Genomic DNA, 16,325 nt, shown 5'->3' on the forward strand with positions numbered 1-16,325 from the left:
TCAATTTTTTTTTTTTTTTTTTTTTCCTGGAAACTTTCTGCAGAAGAAAGTCTGCAAGTGCAAGAATCAGAGTAGAAAAATATGGTTTTACCCTTGTGGAAAAACTCTCGGGGGCTTTTCGTAGAGAAGCATCAGCCGCCTCTGGTTTTTGGAGCAGGAATGGGTCTGGTCGGGAGGAGAGGGACCCACCCACATCTGGCCAATTCATAAAGCCCTTGAAACTCCCAGTTAACATGCTCCGTAAAGAGTTATCAGAACTTGGCAACCGACCGCTCCAAACATTACATCTTCCCTGAGCATCATCTGTTCTCTTATGGCTCATGTGGGACGCCGCGTTCGGCCTCTCGGCTCGGGGACGGCTGCGGCGGCGCAGGGCTTTCCCCGGAGCTGCCTTCCCCGGCGCGGCGCCGTGCCTGCCCTGCGCTCCCCCGGCAGCCCCCCGGCAAGGCGAGGAAGGAGGAAAATGCCCCAAACGCTCAGATTTCGCGAGGTCCTGCGAGGAAGCCCCCACCTGGAGGTAGGGGGAGCAGAGGGGTGCGTGGAGCACTGCTTTGGGGTTCCTGCTGTCCCCCTGAGAGCTGCGAGACCTGATGTGTCCCCGCTCCGGCTGTAGCTGGGCAGAGGTACTGGGGCGACGCTGGTTTTGTCATTTTTTTTCTTGTCTTTAAGGGGAGCGTAGTGTTTGGTCCCGTAATTAAAACCAGGATACGCCCCAGGGGCCAGGGCGAGGTTACGCGAGGTACCCCAACTCCGGGATTTCCTATTTCTCGAGTCCTGGCTTTGTGATCTTAATGTTATTTCAACATAGTCCTTTTTGTGTGGTTTCTTCTTTAAGTGTTTTTAATTTGAACAAATTCCCTCCAGCTAATTTTTGTTACTTGTGCATGGCTCTGGAGAAGACCTTTTCCTTTTATTAAAGAGGAATGTTTTTAATCACACGCATTCTTCAACCTGACTGAACTCTGAACCTTTCGCAGCTAATCAACATAAGATGGGAAACGCTTTTCCGAAAAAAAACCTGCCTGTTTTCCAAAAAAAAAACCAAAACCAAAACTGCTGCTCAGCCTCAGACAAAGCTCTTCGCCGTGTGCGATCGTGCGGGCAGCGCTGGCAGGCGGCGTGGCGAAGCCCGGCAGCCTCCTCCATGGCAGCAGGGCTGAAGGCAGGGATGCTCCAAAGGCGGCGCGGTTCGCTCCTTAATAATCCTCCTGCCCGGCTTTGTTTGCTCCTTGCTTTATTTCCCTCTTATATAAGTGCAGCTCTTTGCTGATCTTGCCTCTTTAAACAACAACAACAACAAAATAATCAGGAAATGCCAAAGTAAAGATTTCTGTGCTGTTTTTTTATTTTTTTTTGGGGGGGGGGAGGGCTGTCTGTCTGAGAGCAGCAGCGTGACCGGTGATTTCCCCTTCGGGGAGCGAGCGCCACAAGCCCCGCGTTACCCCCGCCAGCCCGGGGAACTCGCTGCCGCCGCATCTCGCCCTGGCCAAAAAGCTCAGCAGGAGCCCGAGAGGCTCTTGACGTTTCGCAAAGCGGGAGCCTGTCGCCATCCCCGCGCTCGCTCCGTGTCTCTCCCCGCCTCGCCGAGCGCTTCGGCTGTTTTCCCAGCGCTGTGCCCTGTCGGCAGCCTGGAAAATGCTGGTAACCCGCGCGGGGTTGCCGAGCACAGAGCTCGCATTCATGCTCGCACCGCCGAAGGCTTTCCCAGGGCACGCCGGGGAGAGACTCCGCGCCGAAGCTCCTCTTCGCTGTGTTGCAATCTCCCCTTTCCGCGGAGGAAGGGTGGAGTTGCGGCGGCCGGTACCTGCCCAGGTGCAGAGGGGTTTGTGCAATGGGCCCGGCGCCCGCGGGCGCTCGCCTCCGCGCCCCGGCACCGCGCCGCGGTTCCCCTCGCCTTCCTCCCACCGCGCAGCGGAGCGGCCTGTTTTCCTCCCCGTGACCCGGCTGCGTGAGGTGACCCAGAAAAACAACCGCTGGGTGCCACGGTGACGTGACGGCCCCGGTGCTTCTGCTTTGCCACCGGGCCACGTGGTGCGAGCGGGGACAAGGCAGCAAGTGGTCCCCGTGGCCGCCTTCCCCTCCCGCCCCGGAGGGAGTCTGACGCTGCCTTGCTTCGCACCCCAACTACCTCCTGGGTTGTTTGAGCTTTGCAATTAATGATTATTCAGCAGAAGCAGGGAGGAGAGGGAGAAGGCAGCGTGTCTTTGCAAAGAGGCTGAGTTTTGCTGTGTGTTAATGGCAGGGTGATTCCCAAAGCCTTTTGCCCTGCTCCGCTCCCACCGCTCTGCTGCTGGTGACAGGGTGGCTGCGGAGCCCTTGCCAGCCCCAGCGCTCCTGTGAAGATGAGTTCGCCACCAGCGCCGGCCTTCCCGTGCGAATGTTCTTGCGAACTAAAAATAATTCGCAAAAATGTTGGCAGCTGGACATCCAGCCGGGAGAGGAGCCTGTCCCAGAAACCTTCTGCCTCTTCCCGCGGTGGGTGCTCCCAATTCGCTTCTCCCTGCCCCGGCACTCGGCCCTGCTCCCGGCCATGTGGGTGAGGAGGATGATGGATTCGGCCCCCTGAGGCTGCACGGGGCCAGCGGAGCATCCCGGTCCCAGCCCATGCATCCCAGTCTTAGCCCCTGCATCCCGGTCCCAGCCCTGCCGTGGCCACTTGTCATGGTGCTGGTGGCTTATCAGGGTCCACTAGGAACCAGTAGGACCTGGGCTGGGGTGGGGAAAGGGGCAGACCCCCCAGGAGCCGCCGTGGGGCCGTGCTTTTGGCCTTCTTTGGGTGAGGGGAAGAGGAGGAGCTGCTGGCCTGGCTGCCTGCCCCCTGAATCATGTGTGAGCATCGGAGGCTGCCGGGGAGGGGAGTTGTTTACTGTAACTCTTGGCGGAGGTCCCGGCATGAAACCCCAAATGAATTCAAGCTGCAGTGGGAGGTCAGGGCTGAAACAAACAGCTCCCAGGGCAGGAAGGGCTTTGCGAAGGGGTCCGGAGCTGCTGGAGCAGGAGGGATGCAGGGCATCCTGGGGAGCTGCCACACGCAGGTGCCACGTGCCGGAGGGGTCCCAGCATGGGGACGGTGGCCGGGACTCTTGCCCAGGGGCTGGGCTGCGCTCCCAGCGCCGCTGCCCCCGACCGGTCCTCGTCCCTTGCCACCCTGGCACTTGGCACGTAAAGCATCATATTTCTAAACTCTGGAAAACCGCGCTGAGTTTCGTGGCTTTAGCCCGCGCTGGCCTGGTGAGAAGCTGTAATGTTGGGGCTTCGTGCAGGCTGGGACGCCCATGTCACCCTGGGGCACTTTGGGCTGGTCCGTGCTCCCACGGCGTCTTGTTTTCATCCCATCCTCCCTCTCTTCCACCTCCTAAAAGTGTTCCCAAAACCTTCCCAGCTGTGCAGGGTGCTGCGTAGCGGGGTGCTCCCTGTGCTGTGGGTGTGCAGAGCTGGGGGCCGTGGCAGGAGGAGGGTCCGTGCAGGCTCTGCCGGCGGCTCTTCCCTGGCTCCGGTGCCTCTTGGCCATGGGGATGCTCGACAGCCTTTTTCCTGGCTCTGGGCGAGCAGTGAGGAGTTGTTTTTCTGGCTGCTGGCCGCTGGCCTGCCCGTCCTCCCTCTCCCCCAGCACACGTGTTCCCTCCCACTTCTCCTCTTCCGCTGCTTCGGAGTTTGTTTTTAAAAAGACTAAAACAAATGAGGTAGAGAGATTCCCAGAGACCCCGCCAGTGCCTTCCCCCTGGGCTCTGTGCTGCCATCCGCATCTCCCCCTCCGTCCCCAGAGGTGCCTGTAATAGCCCCTCCTGCCCCTCTGGTGGCCTCAAGACCTTCTTGCCCCTTTTTGCCCAGGGGAGGTGCCGGAGGGGTCGTGCGGAGCCTGAGGATGCTACTGATGGGGAGGTGAGAATAAGTTTGCTGCTGCTGAGCGTTGGCCGCTGGGAGCTCCCCATGGGTATTTTTTTGGCGTTTTTAGCATGGCAAGCAGAGGGAGGCCGTGACAACTCTTCTCTGGATGAGAAATGGCCATCTCCCTCCTGAGGACGGAGGCTGGGGCTTGGTGGGCTGGTCCCTTCCTCCTCATACCTGCACTTTCCCTTCCAAATGATGCTTCTGCTTGTACGCAGCCCTTCTCGGTGTCTCAAAGCTGAGCCCCACGGCTGTGGTCCCCCGGCAGCCCCACTGCGTTTCCCAGCTCCTGCCCCTTCGTGGCATAGAGCAGGACAGTGACGTTTGGCTGGAGGGGGCCAGAGGGATGGCTGAGCTTCAGCGCGTTCCTGCCGATAGACAGCGTCACGTGGCGGGGATTTGGCTCGGCTGGGAGCTGTCAGAAGTCCCCGTTTCCCATCCTGAGATCTGCTCGTTACAGTCTGTCCTTGTCTGGCTGCCAGCAGCCCGGCACGTTGGGTAGCGCTACGTCTGCCGTGCCGCTGCCTCCCTCCAGCCTTCCTCCCACCGAGCATCCCCGAGGGGCTTTGCCAGCGCCCATCCCCTCTGGCCTCCTCCTCCTCCTCGCTGGGAGGTGGGAGCACACGTGAGCTGAGAAGCAGGAGGTGACAGCCCGGCTTATCGCTTCCATCCTTCAAAATCACTGACGTTTAGCAAGAATGCGAGGCCCTTTGGGGATTGCTGAAGCTGGGAGGTTTCTGTAAGAGCAGGCGGGTACGGCCTCCCAGGGCGCCGGTGCTGGCGCCGTGCTGCAGGGAGACAGGACCAGGCACTGCAGCAGCTCTGGTGGCGCTGGGATGCATTGCCAGCCCCGGGGAGGACGTCAGCCTTTTTGGGACCCCTGATTTCTTGCAGGTGTTGAAGGGCACGTAGAGAGAAGACTTGGGATCTTCTTGCCTAGGGTGACATCACTTGGACTCTTGTTCGCTCGTGAAAACGCACCTGGAACATGCTCATCTGCTTTTGCCGTGCCTGACCCCCAAAGGGGGCTGTGGGGCTCATCCTGCCCATCTCGTGGCATTGCGCCGTGTCCAGCCCCGAGGCCGCGGTGATAACGGGGCAGAGGAGCTCAGCGGCTTTCAGCCGGCGGCTGTTAATCTTCCTCAACCTCCGTATCGTGCCGGTTATGGTGGGGCAGGCAGGGTGTAGCAATTAGAGCTAATTAGCCAGAGGCAAATTAAATCCCAGGCAGTTATCAGCGAGATGGAGAGAGAACGGGATAAACCCGGCGGTGGGGTTTCCTGGGAACATCAGGTCCTTCTCCGACACGGCCTGAGGTTGGGGATGTCTCTGTCCTGGAGAATTGAGCTGGTGCCGAGAAATATTTGCCCTCGACCAGAGGGAATTTTCCCTGCCTGGGCCACGCAGGAAAGGCAGAGCTGGCCCCGTTTCAGCAGGGCCTTGCACCCCGTCATCTGCACGGATGTGCGCCTGCCGTTATTAATAGTCCCTGCGCCCTCCTCGGGTGAACACGCTCGTGCTCCTTCCCCTCGCGGGGAGGCGCGGGCCAGGGCGGCAGTTTGCCGGGTTTCCCCCTGGCAGAGCTGTGTCGATGCTGCAATACGGGGCAGGAGCCCGCGGAGATTCCTCCTGCAACATCGCGGTCATCAGCACAAGCTCCCTGGTGCCGTTGAGGCTGAGGCTTGAACAGCGCAGGGTGTGGTTCTCTGCCTATAAAATAACATCGGCGTTTGTGTTTTGTTTTTTTGTTGTTTTTTTTTTTTCCAATCGAAACTGCTTTCGGAAAACAATTATCTCCCGGGCTGCAGTGCCCTTGGCCCTGCATACTGCAAGGAGCATCTTTTCATGCGGAATTTCCTGCCCACCTGCCTGTTTCCAGCTTCCCCTGTGCTGCAGTGCCCACGGCGAAGCTGCAGTGGCCCCGGCTGCCTTGCACCCGGCTGCGTTTGGTTTGTGGGACGCCATGAGGCTTGTCTGTGCGTCCTTCAGTGGCTGTTGTGATTGCTCATCCCCTCTCTGCCTGCCTGCTGCCTTCTCTGTGTCGTTTGGAGCATCCCACCGTGGGGATGCAGGAGCAGTGCAGGGATGCAGGAGGAGCACTGCGGGGATGCAGGAGCAGTGCAGGGATGCAGGAGGGACACTGCAGGGGTGCGGGAGCAGTGCAGGGATGCAGGAGGGACACTGCAGGGATGCAGGAGCAGTGCAGGGATGCAGGAGGACTGCGGGGATGCAGGAGCACTGCAGAGATGTGAGCACTGCAAGGATGCAGGAGGAGCACTGGAGGGATGCAGGAGGGGCACTGCAGGGATGCAGGAGGAGCACTGGAGGGATGCAGGAGGGGCACTGCAGGGATGCAGGAGCACTGCAGAGATGTGAGCACTGGAGGGATGCAGCGTGAGGATTGCAGCTGCATCCCTTGGCTGGATGGCTCCTCTGCAGGTTTCTTGCAGCTGGAGGCAACCCCCTCAGCTTTGCGCTGGCCCGTGGCACGTGCAGGGTAAATTAAGCATGGCTTTAGGAGCTGGTTGGTGAAAATCCCCTGCTGCAGCGGGTGCTCCGATGCTCTGTGTAATTGGAACTATTTTAGGTGTTCCCATGAGGACGGGGGTTCGCCACGCGGGGAGGCTCTGCATCCAGGCAGGGCGGGAGTGTCTTAATGTTTGCAAAGCGATTCTCAGCCGTGGTGTCAGGGAGAGATGCCTGCAGCACCTTGGAGACTCTCCAAGGGTGTATGATTTACAGGATTTTTTTGCCCAGATGATGGAGGAGGCTTTTGAGGCAGGAGACGGTGTGTGGCGAGCTCTTCTCAAGGGCAGGGCTCGTTCCTCGCAGTGTGCTCCCGTGCATCGGGATATACCCAGGCCCCGTCCTGATGCTTTCCCTGCCTACCTAAGGGGGTGGTCTGAGCCAGACAGGGACTGAGCTGTGCCCCGCTTTGTGTCTCCACAGCTGCTGTGAACCCGTGCACCTCCCCACGGGTGCCCCAGACCGCTCCCATGGACCTGCGGATCGGGCAGCGCGTCGTCAAGCCCGGCTCTGACACCACCTTGCTGGCCCTGAAGCACACGCAGCAGCTGCAGCACCAGCTCTTCCTCGCCAGCCTGCACCAGCAGCAAGTGGAGCAACTCGCCCACCAGCACGTGAGGGTACGGGCACCCTGGGATGTAGGGGGGGACCCACACCCGCGGCTGGGTGGGACTGGGCACTTCAAAGAATTCATTTTGCCCCCAAAGCACGTAGCTCACGGTGCCCTGCATGTCTGCCAGCAGTGCCCTGCGCCGGGGCTGACTTTAACCCTGTCTCTGGCAGGGGTTAAAAGGAAGAGGCTGGAAATCCCAACGCCAAAATAACCTCCCCAGGTGAATTCCTTCCTTCCCCTGAGCTGGAGAGTCTGTAGTTCTTTTTAGCCAGCCCGGAGACCTCTCTGACGCAAGGAGGCCGGTTAGAGAGTCAGGTGGGGGGGTTTCGTGTCTTACTTTCAGGCCAAATCTCCATCCTGCCAAGGCCGGCGGGAGGGCTGGGGCCTCCTGGGATGTGTGAAGCGGGGAAATGTTTTCAGCCGCATACCATGTGTGCTGAGCGAGGAGCCAGAGCGACTGGACAGGATGCCTGGTGTCTGTGATCTGCCACTCCGCTTGGCCACCGCTGTTTCTCTGCCCTAAAGGCACGGCTTACTCACTTTACAAGCTAATTTGCTTTTCTGGGAAGTCTTCACTGAAGTTCTCTAGTGTCACCCAGAATAGCACCCCTGCCCTGCACACACAGCCTCCGCTGCCAGACTCTGCATTGTCCCAAAATTACAGCAAGATCTAGTTTGGATATTTCCTCTGTAGGCCCCCGCTGCGAGCAGGGCGAACTTCAGAGGTAGGGCAGGTTGTGGAGGGTCGCGTCCAGGCGAGCCGTGACCATCTCTAAGCACGGAGATCACCCCCTGCCTCTCCCAGTTGCAGGGCTCCGCCACGCTCATGGCAGGAATCAGTTCCGTGTATCCAGAGGGAATTTTCCTTGTGGCACGTCTGTCCCATGGCTGCTCATCCTTTTGCCGTGCTCCTCCTCGGAGCCTGGCTCCGTCTGCTACGTCACCCCTTTGGGCGGTGGAAGATGCAGCGGTACCCCCTCGCCTCTGGGCTGCACAAGCCCAGCCTCATCCGCTTCTCTCCCATCCCTTGTGCTCCGCTCCTGAGCACCGGCCCCGCGCTCGGTGGCTGGCGTGGGCTCACTGGTCCCAGTAACCTTGGCTGGAAGCCCCGGTGGAGTCACACTGGGGCTTTCTGGGAGAGGCTGAGCATCAGCTTGGTCCGCACAGGGAGAGTTTGAGATGCTGCGGCTGCCACAACTGACGGGTGTTTAGAGGCATTTGTGAGACGTGACGCTTTCCGACCTCCCTGTGAGATGGGATCGTCTCTGAAAACCTCAGCTCTGGAAAACACCAAGACCCGAACTTTGAAGACTGGTAGAATAGGGTTTTTTTTCTTTTTTCCTCTTTTTAGTCAACTCTGATTTTTTATTTTTTGTTGTATTACACCATGCCCTAGCTACAGATATGTCAAAACACCATGAAAGGCAGCGAGTTGAAGCAGACTGGTTTGAGTTTTATGATGTCCCTGGGGAGAGCGTCTCTGGAGACAAAGATGCGTCCGGTTTGCTGCGACGAAACAACTTGACACGTTCTTGTTGGCCAGGGCTGCCCATCAGGTTTCCAAAAATGACATAACGGACCGTTTCAGACATGCTCCATCACCGTGGTGTTGTGCCTTGGGCTCGGGGAGGGTGGTAAGAGGGCTCCAGGCTGCGTGGGGCGAGGCGGGCGTCTCCCGGTGCTGATGTTGTGCCTCTGCTCTTGCAGGTGACCATGGAGTCCCCGCACCGCGAAGCTGAGCCTGGGCAACAGGAGCAGGAGCTGCGGCAGATCCTCAACAAGGACAAGAGCAAGCGAAGTAAGAGCCTCCGTGTGTCTGTGGCACCAGGCACCACATCTCTGCCCAAGGAGCCATGTCCCCAAAACCAAGGGACGTGGCTCACAGAAGGAGTGAGATCAGAGTGGCTTTTAGAAGGGGGCTCAGTGGGCAGTTCTGTCGTTATCCCCAGACCAAGCTCTGCCTCCTCTTGGTCTAAAGGTGTGTGACAGCGTCCACACCATGAGATTTTTTTGGCCCTGGCCTGCTTGGTGTTTCTTCTTCGTGTCCTTCCAAGCGATGCCAGCCAGATGGTCACAACAGATCTCCATGCCACACGGCCGCTGCAGCGGTGCTACCCGAGCTGACGGTGCTTGGGACTGCCCGGTGCACGGGGCAGGGCATGAATTTGCTGCTTGAACTTGCCAGCCCCGGGCTGGAGCACCCGTGGTGCGGTGGGGAGAGGTTAGTGGGTCCCCCCATGCTGAGCAGAAAGGTTTGCAAACCCCGTCCGGCTGCGATCTCCCTGCGCCATCTAGTGCCAGTGGCTGCAGGGAGCTCGCCGGGAGCTCGCCGGGCGTGCGGAGCCCTGCATCACAGCCCAAGGATGCGGCTGCAGCATGCGTCGCATGCACTGCACCCGTCCCAGTGTCCGTGAGCCTACTGCCCACCCAGCCAGCCAGCCAGCCTGAGCTCTGTCGGGATGCCGATATTTTCCGTTAGCTCCCAAATAGCCGCGGCGCGCAGGCTGCCCTGCCGCCGTTCACAGGGCCGATGGGGCTCATCGCAATGCTGAAAACACAGTGCCTGCCCTTTCCGTGCCATTCCTGAGCAAACAGCTCCTGCGAACGCAGTCGGCTCGGCACGGCTGAGTGTGACAGCCTACACGCGGCCCCTTTATGCAGTCTGGGAGTTAATCATACAAATTAATTAAGTAACTTGTCCGCGGAGGTGCTGAATGCTGGCACAGAAACGTGGATGCTCCCCATTGTAACCACAGAGCGTTCCTGCTGGAACGGACAGCTGGGGCTATGGCCTGGCAGGGGTGGGAGTGTGGGAACGGGCCCCAGTCCGAGGTGGGGAAGGACACGGGAGGCTCACGGCGGGCGGGGGCTGGCGATTGCAGCACCCTGCAGCCGTCAGACCTCTGCCTGGGGGTGTTTCACCGCCGCGGTGGAGCCAGGTGCTGAACGTGGGTCGCTGCTGTTTGTTTGTTTGCCAGCGGGTTGTGGTAAGTCTCAGGCTGTCCTGGAAGAGCGCGGCTCCAACAGGAGATGCAGGAGCCTCAGAGCTATCCCTCTGTTTCTTTTTTCTTGCTGTCTCTCCCGCAAGCTGTCCTCGTTTGGGGGAGAGCGGGGCTGTGTGGGGAGCTGAGATGCAGGCAGAGCTTTATGCCGTCAACTGGAAATTATCAGCGTGTGACACAGGCTCAAAGAGCCCCAGGGCACAGTGTCTCTGGAGAGGCTTCACAAGGTTCCCATGCGCCTGTGGGAGTTTTGTCCCTGCTGTACGAGCCACGTTGTGATTTCATGCCCTCTTTATTCTGTGGGTGTCAGTTTATACCTGCTCTCTCTCTGGCTGCGATGAAGCAGGCGGATCCGCAGCTGAGAATTGCCTCTGGCCATGCTCTGCCTCTCATCAGCTGCTCGGCGAAGTGCACACAAAAAGATTGGGCTCCTGAGATGACGTGGGATGAGGGTGGGACAGGGATGCTTCCCTGACCGGCTGGGAAACTCCAGTTGTCCCAGCTGGCCTTTCTCTCCCTGAGCCAACCTTGACCTGAGCTGCACCAGGCATCTCCACAGGGTTTTGTCAGTGCCTGTGTGCTTGCAGGGGGTCTCCAGCCGTCCTGGCATTGCTTGGGCAGCCATGGGGGAGCTCTGGGGCCATGCTCATGTCTGCAAGGATCCTTTCAAGTTCTCTGTGTCGGCTCTCAGCCCTGTGTGGTCACTGCTGGTCTCTCTGCAGGTGCCGTGGCCAGCACAGTGGTGAAGCAGAAGCTGGCTGAGGTCATCCTGAAGAAGCAGCAGGCAGCTTTGGAGAGGACCAGCAACCCCAACCCTTCAGCCATGCCGTACAGGTAAAACAAGGGCAACCTCTGGCCTGCCCCGAGCAGGACATGTGCTCAGGACCCGGAAAAAGGGGCTATTTATCTTGGGCAAGATCTTGCCATTATCTTCTGCTTCCTGGTCTTCAGAGATATTGTTTAGCTAATGTCTGTCGGGGTGAGGTGGCTTGGTTCTGTGTTAAGTGTTTACAGGAGGTGGATGAAGCTCCCATGTTGTTTTCCCTGACCTTGTTGGACTTTGATGGCTTGTCCAAACCCAGACCTAGAAAGTAGAATCATAGAATTGTTAGGGTTGGGAGGGACCTTAAAGATCATATAGTTCCAACCCCCCTGCCATGGGCAGGGACGCATCCCGCTAGATCGGGTTGCTCAGAGCCCCATCCAACCTGGCCTTAAAAACTTCCAGGGATGGGGCTTCCACCCCCTCTCTGGGCAACCTGTTCCAGTGTCTTACCACCCTCATGGTGAAGAACTTCTTCCTAACGTCCAGTCTCAATTGACCCATCTCTAGTTTTAATCCATTCCCTCTAGTCCTACTGTTACCCTACATCCTAAAAAGTCCCTCCCCACCTTTCTTGTAGGCCCCCTTAAGATACCGGTAGGCCACTCTAAGGTCTCCTCGGAGCCTTCTTTTCTCCAGACTGAACAACCCCAACTCTCTCAGTCTGTCCTCATAGGAGAGGTACTCCAGCCCTCTGATCATCCGCATGGCCCTTCTCTGGACACGTTCCAGCATGTGTACGTCCCTCTTGTAGTAGGGACTCCAGAATTGGACGCAATACTCCAGGTGGGGTCTCATGAGAGTGGAGTAGAGGGAAGAATCACCTCCCTCGACCTGCTGGCCACGCTTCTCCTGATGCAGCCCAGGATACGATTGGCTTTCTGGGCTGCTCGTGCACACTGAGGGCTCATGTTGAGCCTCTCGTCCACCAGCCCCCCCAAAGTAGCACTGTTAGACTTCTTGTCTTTTGTTCCAAGACAAGGCAGATCCAGCAGCTGGATCCCTTCTATAGGTGCTTGTGGTAGTGGACAGGACAAGCCTTTCTGGCCACCAGCAGAGCACCTATCACATGCCTGGGAAAGGCAAAACCCCATCGGCCACCCTTGTGTTGGAAAGTGTTCAAGGGTGGCCCATGGCTGCCAGCTGGGAAAGGTCTCTAACAAGGTGGCTTCTCCCTGTAGGTCTTTGGAGCCTCTGGATCCTGAGGGCCCTTCCCCTCCTGTGCTCAGCAGCTTCCTGCCCCCCGTCCCCAGCACTTCTCTTGACCCCCCAGAGCATTTTCCACTGCGGAAGACAGGTAAGGCCTTGGGGATAACACATCTCCCTCCTGTGGCGATGCCCTCGCAGCCTGCTCGCAGGGGATGGCTGGAGTGGAGAAGCGGGGTGGCCTGGCCCCACAAAGCCCATCCAGCTTCGCCCCCATTACAAGTGAGACCGGGACTAACTGCGTGGTCCGTTCGCAGCATCTGAGCCCAACCTGAAGGTGCGTTGCAAGCCCAGGAAGTGCCTTGACCGACGCAAAAACCCCCTGATGCGGAAGGAGAGCGCTCCCCCCTCGCTGAAGAGACGGCCGCCCGAGGCGATCGGTGAGGGCTTCGCCTGGACGGTGTTACCTGGGGGGTTTGGAGAGACCTTGGGGCCAGGCTGGTGTAGTTACGGTCTGCCCAGGATCCTGTGCCGCATCTGCTTGGGGGCTATGGCTCTGGGGCTTGGCACGTTTTCGGTGCCCTCCTCGGGGCACAGCCCATGGAGGGAGCTCTCTGCCGTGATGGTGCAGGGATAGGTGAATGAGGGAATGACATTGCTACAGCTGTATTCTGCTGCTTTTTGGGCCCGTGATGGACCTACAAGGCTGGAAGGGTCCAAGGTCCTGAGCAAACGCAGCTGGTCAGGCTTCCTCACCATGGTGCAGTGCCTCCCGTGCTGTCAGGACGTACCCAAATGGAGGTTTGGCCCCTTTAGGCCCCAGGAGGAGGGTGGGAAGCTGTTGGAGGGGGGGAGGGCTATGAAGGGCTGGGGCAGGGGCTGTGCAGCCCTTCTCTGGGTGCTTGTACCCATCATCCCCATTTCTCTTCCTTGTGCAGACTCCTCCCCGAGCAGTAGCAGCACCCCCGTGTCCGGCTGCAGCTCTCCCAACGACAGCCTCCCTGCCGAGCACGGAGCTCTCCCGGCCGCCTCCGGCATGGCCCATGAGGTGAGCTCCGACACCCTCGCAGCCAGAGGTCTTTCCTGGGGCTTCCAAGCAAGGGCTGGGGCTTCCTGACCCCAGGGTTGGGTGCCCTGATCTCCCACTCCCATCCTAGGCTCAGGCGAAGGTAGCATCCACCCCCAGGGACCCCAGCCCTGACCCCCGCTGCCCAGGAACTGCCCTTAGCCCTGCTCTCCCTGCGCGGTGGGATCCACTGCCCTGCCCAGCGCTGCTTCTGACGTGCTGCCCTCCTTCGCAGTGTGCATTTCTTGTCTCCTAGTGTATGTGCTGTCCCCACGGGTCCCCCATGCCCCGTGCCCTGGCCGCAGGCTTTCCCCCAGCTGCAGCTGGGGCTCAACCACCCTCTTCTGCTGCCTGGCCCGTGCCCGAGCTGCTTGTCCCACGCTGAGTTCTGCCGCTGCCGGAGCGGGAGACTAATGAATTGTGTTTGGTGCAGACACCCCTGGCCCAGCGCCTGATGATGCAGGAGAGCTCGCTGGCCCAGTTTGCCCTGCAGAGCGCAGCCTCCCTTCCGGCCATCACGCTGGGATTGCCGGCTACCACTAGCGCCAGGGTAGGTAGCCAGGTTGTAGGTAGCCCCAGAACTGGGCAGAGGGCCCCCTCTGGGCAGGGGAATCCCTTTCCTTTGGGCCTGGGGTTCCTGGGGTGATGGCAGCCATGTGCTGGCTCTGAGTATTCCCAGGCGCTGCCCGTGGGCACGGTGGGGAGATGCTGTCCCCTCCCCGTGCTGTGTCCCAGCGGGTTGCTGACCCAGTCCTCCTCCTCTCTGCAGGGAGAGGCCGATCGCCGCCCCCTCTCCAGCCTGGCACACCGGGTGCCCGTGCTGAACGGACCTGTCCTCGCGGGCACCCACTCGCCCATGTTCATACCAGCTGGCTTGGAGCAGCATGAGGCTGGGAGCCCCTTATCCCCTCGGCTCCAGCCTGTCATCATCCTCGAGCCCTCGGTCACCCACGCTCCGCTGGTGGCAGGTAAGTGTTGAGCTCGGTGACAGACACAGAGGCTGCGTCAGCGCTGGCGGGGCTCAGCGTGGAGCTTCGCTTGGGGCGGGCAGGTTTTCTGGTGCTGGGAAAGCCCAGTGGCCATGATTTTTCCATTACTCTCCCTTGAGCTGGGGCTGAGGGAGTGGAACGTGTTGACCCTGGTTCTGGCTAAGCAGCAAGCGTGTCCCTGCCATGCATGAAACCAGAGTTCTGCAGGCACCACAGCCTCGGCGATGCAGAGACATCCGTAGCTTTGGCTCTTCCCTCCAGCTGCCCCTTGCCCTGCCTGAGCTGGGCTGGTGTGGGGTCGTTCACCTTTCCCGCAGCCCAGAAGCCCCCTCCAAGGGGTTTTCCTGCCTCTCCTTAGGCTTTCGTGCCAGCAGATTTCAGTACAGACCCTCCGTCGAGCACGGCAGCTCAGACCTCTTGGCTGTGCCTCTAACTGCCTTATTCCCCCCAGCCCCTCTAGGTAACCCCCTCTAATTGTAGCAGGAGAACCGGCTCCTTGGTGCTGGTTCCTGGCTCCATCTCTCCCTGCCCTGTGTTACCTGCAGTGAAGGAACCTTCTCCCATTGAGGATGAAGCTGAGGGGGGTCTGAGATGATTGAGGTCAGCCAGGTTCTGTCCCCAGGCTCCTGTGGGCTGTGTGATGCCAAAGCGATGGGGACAGAAGGAGGGGAGCCATAAAGGCACAGCCCATCCATCCTGGCCTACCAGATACCGGGCTCCAGGGCTGGGCGCTGTCATTTTTAAGGCTGTCTGGAGACGGTCTGCATGGATACAGACAGCACTGCTCCTTGCCATGATGTGGACTGACGGCTCTGCCTGGTGGACAATGCCACCCCTCACTTCTCCTTCCTCTCCCCTCCAGTCCCAGGTCTGGGAACGGTCCCCTTCTCCTTCGCCCCCTCGCTCATCTCTGCAGAGCGCCTGTCGCTCCCAGGCCACCATAAACCGCTGGGGAGGACCCGCTCGGAGCCCCTGCCCCAGAACCCCAAGGCCATCCAGCAGCAGCTGGTGTACCAGCAGCATCACACCCAGTTCCTGGAGAGGCTCAAGCAGCAGACGCATCTGGGCAAGGTAAGTCGTGGAGGAGAGAGATGCTAGAAGGGTGCAAGATGGCATCCCTACCTGCTGGGCAATGAGTACCAGATGTCCAGGGCCAAGCCCTAGCCAGGCACGTGAGACGCTGCCTTGCCTGTGCTCATAGCAGCAAGCCGAGGGTACCTGCTCAGCTTCCCTGGCTCCCACAGCCATTGTGCTCCTGCCCCGTGATGCCCTGCCACCCCCCGTGGCCTGTACCCTGCCACCTCTCTGTGCTCATTTGTGACCCCTCTGGCTGCAGCGCATGGCTAAATCCAGCGAGAAGCCCCGTCTGCGGCAGATCCCCTCCTCGGAGGACATGGAGGCTGAGGCGACGCTCCCAGAGGCCGGGGTTGAGAGCAGCGACCCGGCGAGGGCACGCGTGGAGCCCACACGGCCGGGGAGCAGCGTGAAGGAGCCCGAGAGGACGCAGAAGATGATGCAGCCTCAAGAGGAGCTTGTCGTGCAGCAGGTACGCAAGAGGTGGGAGGGATGGGAGATCCCTGGGGAGGGGTCTAGGCTGCCAACGTGAAGCAGCCCTTTCCCTGCTGGGCACAGGGAGCCCACGGGGAACAGGGACAATGCCTTCCCTGGCTGCCCCAAGCTGCGTGGAGCCTTCGGGGTGGTTTGAAGCCTTCATAGCAGGCTCAGGAGTGGGCTGTAAGAGGTGGAGTTCCTAGCCTTGTCCCTATCTCCAGTTTTTGCTTGGAGCATTAGTCCTGAGCAGGCAGCATGCAGAGATATCCCTGCCCTGCAATTCGGGGCAATTCTTTTCTCCATCCCTTGGTGTCTCCCATTTGAGGCTTTGCACAAACCCAGCAAAGCCGGTAGCATCCTGAGCCTGGGAAGATTCAGATCAGACCCCAAGAGCCACCTCCCTAAAGGGGCGCTGTGTGGGTAAGGATGCAGGCACTACGTCTATACGTTCCTCCAGCCCGGGGCAGTTCCTTGGCACAGGGGCGAGACCTGCGGCCACCCCTGGTGTCAGCAAGGCTGGGCATCGTCCCCAGATTGCCGGACATCGTCCTCCGAATTGCTGCGCCTGCAGCGGGGCTGCCCAGCACTGCGGGGCTGAGCCAGCAGAGAGCAGCAGATGCTGCGTGACATGTCCCAGCTCCTGCAGACCGCTCCGAGCCTCCCAGCATGGCGGGGGCTGTCGTATCCAGACCCTGGGAGGGTGCTCAGTGCCAGGCTCCCT

The 16,325-nt window shown here is 59.8% G+C and overlaps 1 protein-coding gene across 10 annotated transcripts in view; it reads left to right on the forward strand.

The window, feature by feature from the left end:
• Positions 1 to 16,325, forward strand: part of HDAC7 (histone deacetylase 7) — a 96,504-nt gene that overhangs the window by 69,771 nt on the left and 10,408 nt on the right. For 8 of the 10 annotated variants that reach the window (XM_054183304.1, XM_054183305.1, XM_054183307.1 and 5 more), the window contains 10 exons: positions 6,838 to 7,034; positions 8,735 to 8,825; positions 10,752 to 10,863; positions 12,034 to 12,149; positions 12,316 to 12,438; positions 12,937 to 13,046; positions 13,498 to 13,614; positions 13,834 to 14,032; positions 14,916 to 15,124; positions 15,390 to 15,599. In XM_054183304.1, coding sequence (XP_054039279.1) covers positions 6,838 to 7,034; positions 8,735 to 8,825; positions 10,752 to 10,863; positions 12,034 to 12,149; positions 12,316 to 12,438; positions 12,937 to 13,046; positions 13,498 to 13,614; positions 13,834 to 14,032; positions 14,916 to 15,124; positions 15,390 to 15,599 — 1,484 coding nt within the window. Of the gene's footprint in view, positions 1 to 299; positions 518 to 6,837; positions 7,035 to 8,734; positions 8,826 to 10,751; positions 10,864 to 12,033; positions 12,150 to 12,315; positions 12,439 to 12,936; positions 13,047 to 13,497; positions 13,615 to 13,833; positions 14,033 to 14,915; positions 15,125 to 15,389; positions 15,600 to 16,325 lie in introns of those variants that run through there. The other 2 variants (XM_054183310.1, XM_054183303.1) reach the window with 2 other exon arrangements.

Source organism: Rissa tridactyla, chromosome 24, assembly GCF_028500815.1.
Source record: "Rissa tridactyla isolate bRisTri1 chromosome 24, bRisTri1.patW.cur.20221130, whole genome shotgun sequence".
Classification (NCBI taxonomy): domain Eukaryota; kingdom Metazoa; phylum Chordata; class Aves; order Charadriiformes; family Laridae; genus Rissa; species Rissa tridactyla.